General features: G+C 34.5%; 1 protein-coding gene across 1 annotated transcript in view; it reads right to left on the bottom strand.

Moving 5' to 3' along the window:
* Positions 1–14,230, bottom strand: part of LOC130231710 (protein arginine N-methyltransferase 3-like) — a 70,149-nt gene that overhangs the window by 5,133 nt on the left and 50,786 nt on the right. Inside the window, exon 5 of the mRNA XM_056461090.1 lies at positions 13,281–13,368. Coding sequence (XP_056317065.1) covers positions 13,281–13,368 — 88 coding nt within the window. The remainder of the gene's footprint in view (positions 1–13,280; positions 13,369–14,230) is intronic.

Genomic DNA, 14,230 nt, shown 5'->3' with positions numbered 1-14,230 from the left:
CTTTTCAATTTACAATAAAGAATAAAAAAATATAAATTAAAAGATCTATTTTTTGCTAAACGTTTTACAACACTTTTCACAAAAATGTACAGAAACACATTCTCCCATGTACAATATAAAACATTTTTCTCCAATGATCACACAATAGCTCTGTAATCACTTAAAAGTTAATTTAATATACTTAATAAAAAAAAGAAAGAAATAGAATTATGCAAAAGTATTGTAACACCATTTGCACAATGTTTGATTACTTTTACAATACTAAAATGTCTGCATGAACACTTTGCATATGCAGGACTTTTGCCAGCTCACGTGTGTAGTGGAAAGCAAACGCCAAAAGGTGTGGATATCAATAATGAAACTGTATTTATCAGAAAATGCTCACCAAATGTTTATTAAATGCCTTAAATGTTTAGTTTACAATACCTATAGTTTAGTTTTACCAGTTGTTTTGTATTATAGAAGTTAATAATGAATGCTTATGAGTTTCTTTTAACATATGCTTTTAAATGATGAATTCGGTTTTATTATGGAAATCATTTATAAAGTCACTTTGCCTTTATAGTAATATATATATATTTTAAGTTGTAATAAAGTTGTCCAACACATATGCACCCTTTTTATGAGAACAATTGTGTACTTTAATTTCAATTGTACCATAAAAGGTACAGAACAGTATCATAACAGGCCTTTTCTTTAACTTTTACAAAGGCGCAAAACCGTTCCTTAAGGAACATTATTTGTACCACCGTGTACCTTTTTTTCTGAGAGCGTACTTATCATGAAATATGACAATTGATAATTGTAAATGTATCTAAAATGTATTAATATGTATTATATGACAATTTCGTTTTAATTTATTGATATATTTAGTGAGTCATAAAACATTAAAAACGTGAACTAATTAAATTGATCAATTTATTTTTGTTGTTACCATTACATACAGTATATTAGGGTTCAATGTTACATTTCCAGCAGTTAAATGTATGTTTATTTCATTATTGTAGTTTCATATGTTTTATGATGGTGTTTTGTGACATTTTGTATTTATAAATATTAATCCCAGCAAATAAAAAAGGTTTAACTCTTCATTTATGTATTTTTCATTACCAGCTGAGTTTTTTTATATGCGCAAAACAGATGTCAGCACTTCAGTAGGTAAGCATATTGCAATTCTTTCACTTAATAAAATGCAAAATTTAAGTGCAATCCATAAAACCTAAAATACTATTTTTATGATAATCACTTTCACTAGGAAAAATGTAACATTTTTAAAGCAAATTCTTAAAAACAAACTCCCATTATAGGTATCAACTGGAATCTTTTCACTCTACAAAATCTTCTTTAAAGTGACATTAAAATGTTCTTCACACTAAGAAATAAATGGCACCGACTAAAAGCCTCATTGTGAAATCAGATATGGTTCTACTAAAGCATCCTCTTTTAGCTTTTTTTTGAAGAATGCAGCATGGAAAAAAAGTCTGCAAACACTGCAGCACTGGATACAAAAGTTGCGTGATAAAACTTCTCTGTGGCTCTGCAGCACATAACCTCGTAAATCTGCGTCCTCTATAAAGGAGATGCATAAAGCAGGCCTTCGGAATCACCGGCTCACTGCAGGCCCCGTCTATCACATAATCACACCTCCATGAGGAACCTTCACCTGACACCTCAAGGACCTTTCACACCACAGACGCCTGCACCTCCTTTCACTTTAAAGCAAAGCATTGCATTGCAGAGTCAATAAACAGGCTGCATCTAGTACGAATTGCGAAAGTAACCTCTGTTAAAAACACTTCACTGAATATTTAGATTTTAAGAACGGTACAATGAGGTGTCATTATTCTCCTCAAAGTTCATCCAAACAATATAAAAAGGATACTTAAAGTACACATGAAATCAAAACTAACCATATTGATTTGGTTAACTCGCTTTGCTAGTTTTGTGGTAAACAATTCATCTGTGCATGTCATTAAGAAAAAAAAAAGCTTGCCCTTGTAATGTAAAATTGAAATCTGAAAAAGCACTTCCTGTTTGTTTTCAGTTAAATTCTTTGACTACGTCTGTCTGAGGTGTTGGGCGTGGTCAACATACTTAGCCACGCCCCCCAATTGTCAGTTTTGACAGCGCTATGACAACAGAAATGGTGAGGAGGAGGAGGTGTCTGTTAGGATGTAATAACTTTCCTGAAACCCTCTTCCTGAGCTATCTGAATGAAATGCCTACTTTACTACATCCAATCAGCTCGCAGTAAAAAAAAAAAACAAGCCACGCCTACTGTTTCTCATGATATTTCGTTTCTCTAGGAACTGCATCATAATACGGTAAAAAAATGGTCACCGCTTGCGTGGACTCATGTAGATTCAAGTGGACTTTAATAACGAATAGTTTTCAGCAGTCAATATGGAGGCTCTAGGCAAGGAAGCCAGATGAATCTCTGGGGGACGGGCTTGGTCCAGACATGGGTTTTTACAACAGTTTCTGGAGCTTCATTAGCTACATTTCCATCCACCTATTTTTATGCACATTTTGGATATACACATAATTAAACAGTTGATGGAAATGCCAACACATTTTGAAAATGTGCATAAAAACATGAGCATAAACTTTTTATTCCATAAGAAAAGATGCGCATAAACTACAATGAAAACACTTTTACTGAACAAATTCCAGCATGTGCATTAAAAAAAGTCATGTGATTTTGTTATAAGAGATCATGTGATGATGAAAATATGTGTGAAAGGACAAACCAGCAGGCTGAGCACACTGTAAAACAGCTGAAATGTTGTTTTGGTCATTCTAAAATGTCTTAACCTTTTCAGTATTAGTGTTATTATATTATCAATGGCCTCCAAAATCAAGAGAGTCTGTGCTCCACGTCTGATGCCTTCAAACGCCACCACGCATTCACTGCATGTCAGGATTACCTTCTAAGGCGCAGCTTCTCCTACCACAGCAAATTCCGTTTTTACTGTTGATATTTGACGCAAGTTAATCAGGAAGTGACGATTTTGTTCTCTTTGACTCATTGGATGGAAACGCTGCTTTATTTGCACATCGTATATGCGATAATCCAGTTTTGCGCATAAAGTTAATTCGCATTTTTGGATGGAAACATAGCTAGTGCTATGAACCCTCTGTGGTTGGTAAAAGTGCTGGAATCTCAATGAAACCTTGCCTCACATACATGGACATTATATCTACATAAAGCTTGAAATCTCTACTTTTAAATAAACTCACTACACTTGAATACAAATGTTCTCTGGTTTTGCAATCTGTATAAAACGAACACGAGATACAATATTTCCTATGTATATGACCTCATTGTTTAAAATGAATTCCCACCTCTACCATTTAAATGCAAATCACATGATGGCAACCACTTAAACGTCCACAAACTTGTAAACGAAGAGACTGCTGTCATTTTGAGAAGAGATTTACCATCGGGAAAGTTGGAAATTAGCGCAAAAGACCAGCATGATCGGACATCGGGTTAACAGAGGTTGACATGGCGTAACATGCAAGTTATTGATTCTTACAGTAGTTACATATTTTGACTGATGGGATGACATCTGACTATGATGTCCAGAAAAACAAAATAAAGGATGTTGGTGTCATGAATGTGTTCCTTTTGCTTGGGTAAAAAGGTTGGTTTTAGGCAGTTTTTTTGTTTAGAACAGGGGTGTCCAAACTCAGTGCTGGAGGGCCGGTGTCCTGCAAAGTTTAGTTCCAACCCCAATCAGACACACCTGGGCTAGCTAATCAAGCTCTTACTAGGCTTTCTAGAAACATCCTTGCAGCTGTGTTGAGGCAAGTTGGAGCTAAAATCTGCAGGACACCAGCCCTCCAGGACACCACTGGTTTAGAAGTTCAGAAAGTTTAGAAATAAAAATGATTAGTCAGTTGTTAAATTTCACTGATGATTTCAAATATGAAATTGAATCGTGAGCTTTGTCAAACAGTTTTGTAGAATTTGATGTTTGCGCATTCAAAAAGAAAGAAGCTGAACTTATATATGCTCAAAAGGCGTTTCAAAGATGGCGGCTAAGTGAAATGACTTGCCTTAAATCGACTTTGCTTTCACAAAAAACAGTGATTTGTTTCTTTATTTCAAAAAGGCGAGTAGAAAAAACATGTTGCCTTAAAGTCAATGTGAAATCAAAATTTACAATGTTTATTTTGCCGGTAACATTTAATCCATGCAAGTTACCTCAAGTCAATGCACTCTAAAGAAAAATGATTTGATTCAAAGTCAGACCACTTCTGCATTTGGAGTTGAGGTCTTTCTCTGTTGACCTTAGTTTGACAGCTTCAGCCACAATATTCATAACCACACCCCATTAATGTTAATTTGTTATGAGGGTATGATGTGCAAAAAGGAAGTCCCACCCCCTACTTAATATTGCATTTCAGTTGGAAGCACATCAACATGTTGAAAAAAGATTTCAGTTCATGCGGACTCTTTAAAAGTTGATTTTACTTAAAAAAAAAACTATGTAAACTGGACCTGTTAAGCTGACTTAACCTAATTTTTATAATCAAATCATTAGTTAATTTACTTAATAATTTTCAGGCAACAGGTTTATATTCTTTAAAGTCAACTAATCACATTAAAACTAACAGGTTTACTTCCTTTTTAAAGCCTTTTACAGTGTATTATTTACAATAATTCAATAATTCTTTTGAAAGGAAGTTCATCAAACTGAAAGATCAACCCATAATTAGGCCCACATGAAAAAGAATTTTGCAGAATTCCGCTGATTTCTGCAGAAATTTAGCCCATCATTAATTCTGTTTATCTATTTGAGTAAATGTGTGTAAATCTAAATTTATTCCGTTTTTAAATTAATTACAGTAATATTATTGACTAATATGAAAATGTTGATCCGATTTATGTACAATGCAGTTTGTAAAGTAATATTTTCTGTCTTTTAGTAGATCTATTATATGAGAGACTTGCTTTGTTTATCAAATGAAGTGAATCTAATTGGATTTGCAATTTAAACATCAAATAAAAGTTAAAGTATTCTTTTTTTATTTCACATATTAAGGTTTTAGTTATGATACACCCAAAATTATTACGCAGAAATCCACAGATTTTTACCAAAATTCTCCGCAGAAATAGCAAAAATTCTGTCTGGCCCTGCCCAGAACTTTAAACACAAAGGTGAATATAGACATGCAATGCACGTTGTTTCCCCTTAAATTCCTTAGGACCACTCAACACAGGGGTGACCTCCTTTATTGGAGCTCAAAGGTTGGTTCCGCATGACAGATGAAGCTTTTCAAGGAAACGTTCTCATCTTTTCCATTTAATAATCGACAACACCAACCAAATCATGACAAATGGAGGCTGCTTTAATTGATGTGGAAGCATCTGAAGGCGTTTCAGAAGGAGGGCGTTTTGCATTTCCTCCGGATACCCGACCTCCCCTCTCATCACACCTCTGAAAAGTAATTACTAAACCAACACAAACAGGACAAGAATCCACAGCAAGCGGAGCGCGAGCTGACAGACACGCATTTCTCTTTTTCCATTTCATTCATGCAAATGACAGCTCGGTGATATACTGCACAAAACACATTAACGCCACTGTTCGGGAAGAGATCCAATTCGAATTCGCAACTTATAAATTAAAGCTAAACGTGAAGAGCGTCAACAATAATTCCTAGCATTATTTCATAATGTTCCTATTATGTAGAGTCCTTTTGCATTTGATCAGTAGATAAATTAAGACATATAAAAGGCACTTTCATTATTATTCCACATGCTACAAGTTTGAAATGGTGTCTTGAGTTTGTGCATCCTCTTGAGCAGACTCTTTACTCATTCTCTGCTTCTTGCACACAGTCAATGTGTTTTTGGCAGGTCATGATTAAATGCATTTATAATATTAAATGCATTTATAGATAAATTAATAATTTGTTAAATCAATAAGATAAATTGGCTGCTTTAACAACTGAAAAATGAGATTTGGTTAAATAAAGGAAATTACTTCTTGCTCACAAAGGCATCATCATAAAAAGTACTGTGGTGGTAATAAGTTGCAGTTAATGTACCACAATACATATGGTGAGATACTGTATACACTACCATTCAGGGTCAGTAAGATTTTTTAAATATTTAAAGATGATGTCTTTCATGGCAAGGTGGCAAAGCAAGGCAGGTTTATTTATTTAGCACATTTCATACACAATGGTAATTCAAAGTACTTTACATAAACAAGAAAAAAAACAAGAAAATTAAAATTATTTAACGGATTAAAAATGATTCAAACAGATAAAAACTGAATAAAATGTGTTAAAACAAGTTTAAAAAGAATGAAAAGAAAAGAAAGACACAGTAGTGCGATCTGTGGGACGTAGCACAGTGCTCATTCAGTAAAGGCCAATGAATGTGCCTAATGTTGGAGCACATCTGATCATTTCTGGAAGCTGATTCCAGCAGCGAGGGGCGTAGTAGCTGAAAGCTGATTCACCCTGCTTTGACTAAAATCTTGACTGAATTTCTAGTTTATTTGATCCTAAAGATCTGAGTGATCTGTTTGTTTTATATTCAGTCAGCATTTATGTAATGTTCTGGATGAGCTGCAACTGTCTGACTGTCTTTTTGGAAGGCCTGTGAGGAGGCCATTACAGTAATCCACCCTGCTGCTGATAAAAGCATGAACAAGTTTCTCTGAGTCCTCACTGGAAACAAAGCATCTAATTCTTGCAATATTTTTGAGATGATAGTATGCTGATTTACTTACAGCTTTGACATGACTTCTGAAACTCAGATCTGACTCCAGAATAACAAGATTCTTGACCTTTTTTTTTTTTTTTTTTTGAACCAGATGCTCACCCATATGCTTTATGCTCACACAAATGTGAAATCAGTTTAAGTCACAAAAATTAATTTAAATTAATATAAATAAAAATGTAAAAATATTACAAAAAATGGAAACAATTTAAAAAGTAAACTCATTTAAATAAACAACTAAAAATGAGAATTGGTTTAATAAAAAAGCAAACTACTAATAGCTCATGAAAGCATCGTAAAAAGTAGTGTGGTGGTCATAAGTTACAGTTACTAAACCACAGTATATACTGTAAGACATAGGGAGATCATGTATTCACAACTATTCAGGGTCAGTAGGATTTAAAAACATCCATTCATTCATTCATTTTTCTTTACAGCTTAGTCCCTTTATTAATCAGGGGTCACCACAGCGGAATGAACCACCAAGTTATCCAGCATTTGTTTTTACGAGCGGATGCCCTTTCTGCCGCAACCCAACACTGGGAAACACCCATACACTCTTGCATTCACACACATACAATACGGACAATTTAGCTTATTCAATTCACCTAAACCACATGTCTTTGGACTTCGGGGAAAACCGGAGCACCTGGAGGAAACCCACGCCAACACGGGGAAAACATGTAAACTCCACACAGAAATGCCAATTGACCCAGCCGAGGCTCGAGCCAGTGACCATCTTGCTGTGAGGCGATCATGCTACCCACTGCGCCACGCATTTTTTATTCACAAAAATAAATATGTATAGAAAACACTAAGAAAGAAGACAATGTTTTTTTTTTCCAAAAATGTAAAAATGTGTCTTCTAATATGCTGATTTGTTGATCAAAAACTTTTCTTATTAATATCAGTAGTAAAAACAGTTGTGCTGTTCAATTTTTATATATGTTTGTTGTGGGGGCGGCACCGTGGCTCAGTAGTTAGCACTGTCACCTTACAGTAAGAAGGTCGCTAATTCGAGTTCCGGCTGGGACAGTTGGCATTTCTGTGTGGAGTTTGCATGTTCTCCCCGTGTTAGCGTGGGTTTCCTCTGGGTGCTCTGGTTTCCCCCACAGTCCAAAGACATGCGCTCTAGGTGAATTGGGTAAACAAAACTGGCCGTAGTGTATGAGTGTGTGTATGCAAGAGTGCATGGGTGATTCCCAGCACTGGGTTGAGGCTGGAAGGGCATCTGATGCGTATAACATATGCTGTAACAGTTCACTCCACTGTGGCGACCCCAGATAATTAAGGGACTAAGCCGAAAGAAAACGAATGAATGAATGTTTGTTTGTTTTTGATATTATCATAATTTTCAGATTTTAACATAATTAATATTTAATTTTGACTTATTTTTTCTTATTAATAATGCTTATAATAGTAGTTATAATAAAGTAAAACAGTTCTCTGATATCAATTCTGAATGCTTTAGAGCACACTGATTTCTTTAAAAGAGACACTTGGCAGATTGTTGCAGACAAATTTTGTTATGATTTTTATTGTTAAAGTTTTGAGTATATTTATTTAATATTTGCTCATTTCTTTTATATTTATGTAAATTTATAAATTTAATTAATTAATAATTAATAAATATAAATTATTAATTAATAAAAAAACTACAATTCAAATAAGTGAAATATAATCAAATAACCTTTTAGATATATATATATATATAGAGAGAGAGAGAGAGAGAGAGAGAGAGAGAGAGAGAGAGAGAGAGAGAGAGAGAGAGAGAGAGAGAGAGAGAGAGAGATTTGAATTGATCGCCATTCTGCTTCTCTGGCTATTTCATGGCAAAACAACATTTGATAAATATCACTTTTCTATAATAATAAACAAATATAAGAATAAAAAGACATCAACAGAAATAAATACACAAGATAAAAAAATCTCTGTTTTAAACAGTGTTTTAAGGTTTACTTTTGATAAAAATACATCAATATTTCCTTTAAAGTCTCTTCAGATACAAATTGTTGTGTGATTTGTAAAAAACAGGGCATTCCTAAAGTATGTTTAACAGTTTGGTTTCTGTTGCAATATTGACATTTTGGGGGAACTTCTCCTTTTAGCAAATGTCCATGAGTGAGTCTCATGTGTCCGATATGACATCTTGTGTAAACAATAGACCCTTTTAACATTTCTTGGCTTCTCAGTCGCGCAAGTCGTCATAGTTGGGAAAACTTAAGAGCGCAGTGAATGGGAAAATACAACTAATAATTTTTTTACAACTCTATTTGCTGAAATAATAAAAGAAAAACTCTATGATGATCTTATAAAGATGTTCAGAAAAAGAAAAAAAATTGTGTGAGACTGATGATGGCAGCCAGAGGGGAGAATAACGTCAAATTGACTGTCCTGTCCTATAGACGCTGAAACAGAAACGCCTCGCATTAGCGGTATTTAGTTTTTTGTAATTTGAAGCAAGATGATATAATACATACATAAATACATATAAATGTTCATGTTTTTAAAAAATCTAAATATTAAAAACTTTCAAGGGTTTAAGATGCTGATGACCATTAAACGCATCATAACAGGTTTGTGAAAAGGGTCCATTTTTTGTCTTGAGTTAAAAACTAGCTGGATTTCAAAAAGGTTTTTTTTTTTTTAAGGACTGATCCTTTTAGATATAAAATAATAATAATAATAATAATAATACAACAATCTTACTAAGATTACCTCTCAAACCCTGCTCATCCAGAGGCAATAAGTCATTCATAAACTATAACTCACTTAATCAAGCAAAGTCACTATGAATCACCAGTTTGTGAGCACTTTTTGAAGCTACAGCAAAACTGGCCGTATACACTGTAGAATATAATGCGGTGAGTGTGTTGTGATTGTGATCTGACGCTGATATGAGCAATGCAGACACAGCGCTAGCAGAGCTTCAAGTGGACGGCAGTGTTATCAGTGAGCGGCTCAGGCAGTAAGGTCGGCGTTAAAGCTGTGGACAGATCCGCTTTGGCCACGGTCATTTATAACAGCGTGCTGTATCAGAGAAACCGGCCAAAGCACCGTCATCCATCTGCGCATCAGATGACATTTCTCCGATTCCCATTATGATAAGACACACTTCATCTGTTAGTGCGGCCGGGACGGGGCTCGCCATCTACTCAACAGAAACACTGAGCTGCAATATAACCGTAGATGCTGTGTGTGATTTTCTTATAGCTAAACATTTAAACATTTGGGTTCTGGTTTACTTTCTTCTCTTACTTTTGATCACATTGTATGTGCAGTTTAAATAATAGATGGGAGCATTCAGTTCTGCAAAAAGCAATAAACATATAAATTGTTTTCAAATGACAAAGAAGGGTATGAATGAATAAATAAATAAATAAATACGTTTCTGTCTAAGATTGATGATGATGCTTTATGTTGTTTTTACACTTTAGACCGTATTAAAAGAACCACATCACTTTTTAATGAAACAAAAAGAAAAATCTCCTTCATTTAGCATAAAAACGTGGACCAGAACAACATTACATCAGTTATTTATAATCAGTGTTGGGTGGATTTAGTTAAGGTAACTGTAATTAAATTACTTTTCAGCTGAAAAATTAAAGTAAGGGATTACTTTAAATTTTTAGGTCACTTTATTACAGTTGCTTATAACGTTGTTTAAATACTGTATGTAAATCCAACAGTTCAATATAAATCAATCCAGAGAAGCAGAATAATTGTATTTTTTAAAGAACATGTATATATCAAGAAAATATCATGTGCATATGCTAAAGACAAAAAATAATTGAGAAATTACAGTTTATGACAATATAATGAATAAATTCAGAAGCAGAGTAATTGTAAATATATAGTTTTTGTTATTCAGACATTTTCCGTTTTATTCAACTAAAGGTTTTATTTGTGCAAGAACTGCACAGGCTTAAGAAACAATTCAATATCATTTGAAACCTGTCGGTGTCAATAGCCTAGTGGTAAAGTGCGCTGACGTATAGCACTGAGATGCTCATGGTGACCCAAGTTCGATTCCTGGCTTGATTATATATATTTCTGTGGATTAATGTGGATTTTTAGTCAAGTAATTAAATTACTTACTGAGTAACCAAGTTAATTTGTAGACAAAATAATTAGAAAAGTAATTTGTATACAATTGTAATGATGCAATTAGTAATGAATTACTTACCCAACACTGTAAATAATACTATTTATTTTATCCTTATTTATTTTATCCTTTTTAAAACTTGACAAACCCTATTCACTAAATTTGCAAGATAGTGAGCCATTTAAAAGTGACTGAAATCATCCAAAGACAGTTGGGTGACCAGATGAAAGTCAACAAGAGCAGTTGATCTTTCCAAATCCGTACAAATTCTACAATATTGCATTATAATCTTCGCAATGTCACTAAAGGCTGGTTATCAGCTCTAAACAGGAAATCTGAATCTCTGCATATAGTGTCTCGACACTTAAGAGAATTTGCATGGAAAGCCCTGCAGCGACTAAACCTATAAAAATTAAAAGACTAGACTAACCTTTGCTGAAGAGCATGTTGCGTGGACAGAGAACCGGAATAATATTCACGTTAGAGATGACAGCAAGTTTATTTCTCTTTGTCTCATGTGAAACATTATAGAACTCCTTAAAGCTGAAAACATTGAAATAATGAAATGGCAGCCCAGAGTCCTGATATAAACCCAATTGAAAATCTCCGGAAAATCAATGGAGACAAAGTTATTATTAAGAAACCACTGACGACAGTGATCCGTGGAAGAGATTGAAGAAAAGATGAACACAGTATAACAGTAAGAGAGAGACTAGTGATGTCCTGAGAATAGTGATAGACTGCAAATGTGCTGAAGTCATTCAATGAATGTCATTCCAACTCATTTCTAACTCCTGTAACCTTCAGGACTTTTAGTTACAATCGTTTTAAGTGTTTCAATCATTGCTGTTCTTTAATTTTGATCACTTGTGAATTTAAATACCTTCAAATTGAACAATGAAGATTGCTTTATCTTTTTACAAATAGTTCTCTAAATTTGTTCTGGGCATAAATGAAAATGTTCAACTCAATTTTAAAATATTTCAACTTAAGCAGTTACAGTATTCATCATTAGACTTAAAAATAAAACCTCTTATACAAACCTGTTGTTAAAAGCTCTCTAAGCACATAGAAAAAGCAATCATATTCCACAAAACTTCAACCAACAATATGATTTTGTGTTAGAAATAGGGTTGGGCGATGTCAACCATTTTGGCATTTGTACGATGATGAAACATCGCGATGGACGATGGCATCGTCGTCATAGGCGGAGGTGAATTAATTATTTTTGAATAATTAATTAATTCATAACGAATTAAGTATTTGTAGCCTACCGTTTCAACTACCAGACTTTGTTTGGTACCATGGTCTTTGTTTTACCCATAAACAAATCATAAAAATATAAAGATAAGTTACACACAGATTACCAACTGTCAATAATTTTTCTTTCCGCGGGACTCTGCCATGAATAGGCAGAGCGATTTGTGTCATTGTAAAACTTGATCAGTAAAAAAGGTGCCCAACCAACAGTATCTGAGGTTTTCACTAAAATTACTAAGTACAAGTGTGAAAGTGAAAGATTGCAGCAGTGTACTGACGCTGTGACACGTTACCTGATAGATTCAAAAGACTGAAGAGTCGTTAGATGGAGACAAGGTTAATTAAATATCACGTTTAACAACTATAGTGAGACGCCATCCAACGGTACATCCTTGATGACCTGTCCGACGTGCACTGCTCTCTGGAGCTCAGACGAGCACTTGACAGCGTGTGTGGCTGTGTGTGTGTGTAGTCACCTGATGTGCGTTTTCAGTGGACGGAGGGCTGTTCAGAAATGCTCGGTAAAACAGTGTGGAAGTGGATCATTTTCGTTCTAAAATGCCATTTTAAAACTAAGATCTATTAGTGTAAACAAGGCCTAAGTGTGTATTTTTCGTGAGCGGGTTTGCGACAGGGGCGGAGGATCGGCAATGCCGGCTCAGCATCCTGTTGTCTATCGTCTATCGGCCCAACCCTAGTTAGAACAACATAAAAACACAGGGATTGAAAAAACAAATGCCTACATAAATCTGTCTACAAACCTGATGTGTTATTTCATCTTTGAACCCCTGTAGGAATGATTGTCATACAACAATACGTATCATATATATATATATATATATATATATATATATATTTTTTTTTTTTATCAACAGAGAGAACAAGCTTCGTGGTTGATGTGGACTAAACCCAGAACTGCTCAATCATGTGTCTATCTCTCATGACTGACGGATAACCCGTGTCACAGTCTCACAATCAACTGTCAGGCTGGAGAAAGATAAGATACCCCTGTCTGTGACACAACACATCTTTTTGTGTTTTAAAAAAGGTGACAGCTTCATATGTACTTGCCAGATCTCAACACAGTTTAAAGACGAACATGACTAAAGCAAACAAGGTAGTAAAGACAGGTAAAACATGTTAGAAGTGTGTGTGTGTGAACAGGGTACGAACCGGCTTTGACAGCAACAGGACTTTCTAATAAGAAGACCGTCTGTTTCCAGTGAGTCTTAGTGCAGTTTGGAGCAGTGGAGAACATGACCTAAAATTCACAACACACAAGCATTAAAAACTGTTTATGTTAAAGGAACATTCTACTTATTTTGGAAATAGGCTTGTTTTACATGTCATCTATGCTAAACTGTTGAGTTTAATCATTTTTGCATCCATTCAGTAGATCTTAGGGTCTGACGGGAGAACTTTTAGCTTAGCTTAGCTTAGATCATTGAATCAGATTAGACCATTAGCATCTCATTTAAAACTGACCAACACAGGTACAATGATGTTACAAATTTAGCAAATTTATTTCTCTTTGTCTCATGTGAAACATTATGGAACTCCTTAAAGCTGAAAAAATTGAATTAATGAAATGGCAGCCCAGAGTCCTGAACTAAACCCAATTGAAAATCTCTGGAAAATCATTGCAGACCAAGTTATTATTAAGAAACCACTGACGACAGTGATCCGTGGAAGAGATTGAAGAAAAGATGAACACAGTACAACAGTAAGAGAGAAACTAGTGATGTCCGGAGACTAGTGATAGACTGCAAATGTGCTGAAGTCATTCAATGAATGTCATTCCAACTATGTTACACAGCAAGACCAGAAAATTATTGAAACTCTTTGGTCACTTTTGAGCAAAATGCTAATCTTCGATTCAATCTGATTCAATGATCGATGCTAAGCTAAGCTAAAGTGCTCCCGTCAGACCGTCAGAAAAGTCAACTGTTTAACTGTAGGTGGCACAATATTTGTATTTAAATCTGTCATTGTATTTAAATCCTAAAAAAAGAGAATGTTACTGTAAACTAATTCTTTAAATGAACAGTCAAGCAGAAAAAGAGAAAAGAATTAATGGAAACAATTAAACACAGTAATTAATACAAATATTATTTAGTTAGGTT

Source organism: Danio aesculapii, chromosome 7, assembly GCF_903798145.1.
Source record: "Danio aesculapii chromosome 7, fDanAes4.1, whole genome shotgun sequence".
Lineage (NCBI taxonomy): Eukaryota > Metazoa > Chordata > Actinopteri > Cypriniformes > Danionidae > Danio > Danio aesculapii.
Note: the sequence above shows the minus strand (reverse complement) of the source record. Positions and strands in the feature narration are given on the sequence as shown.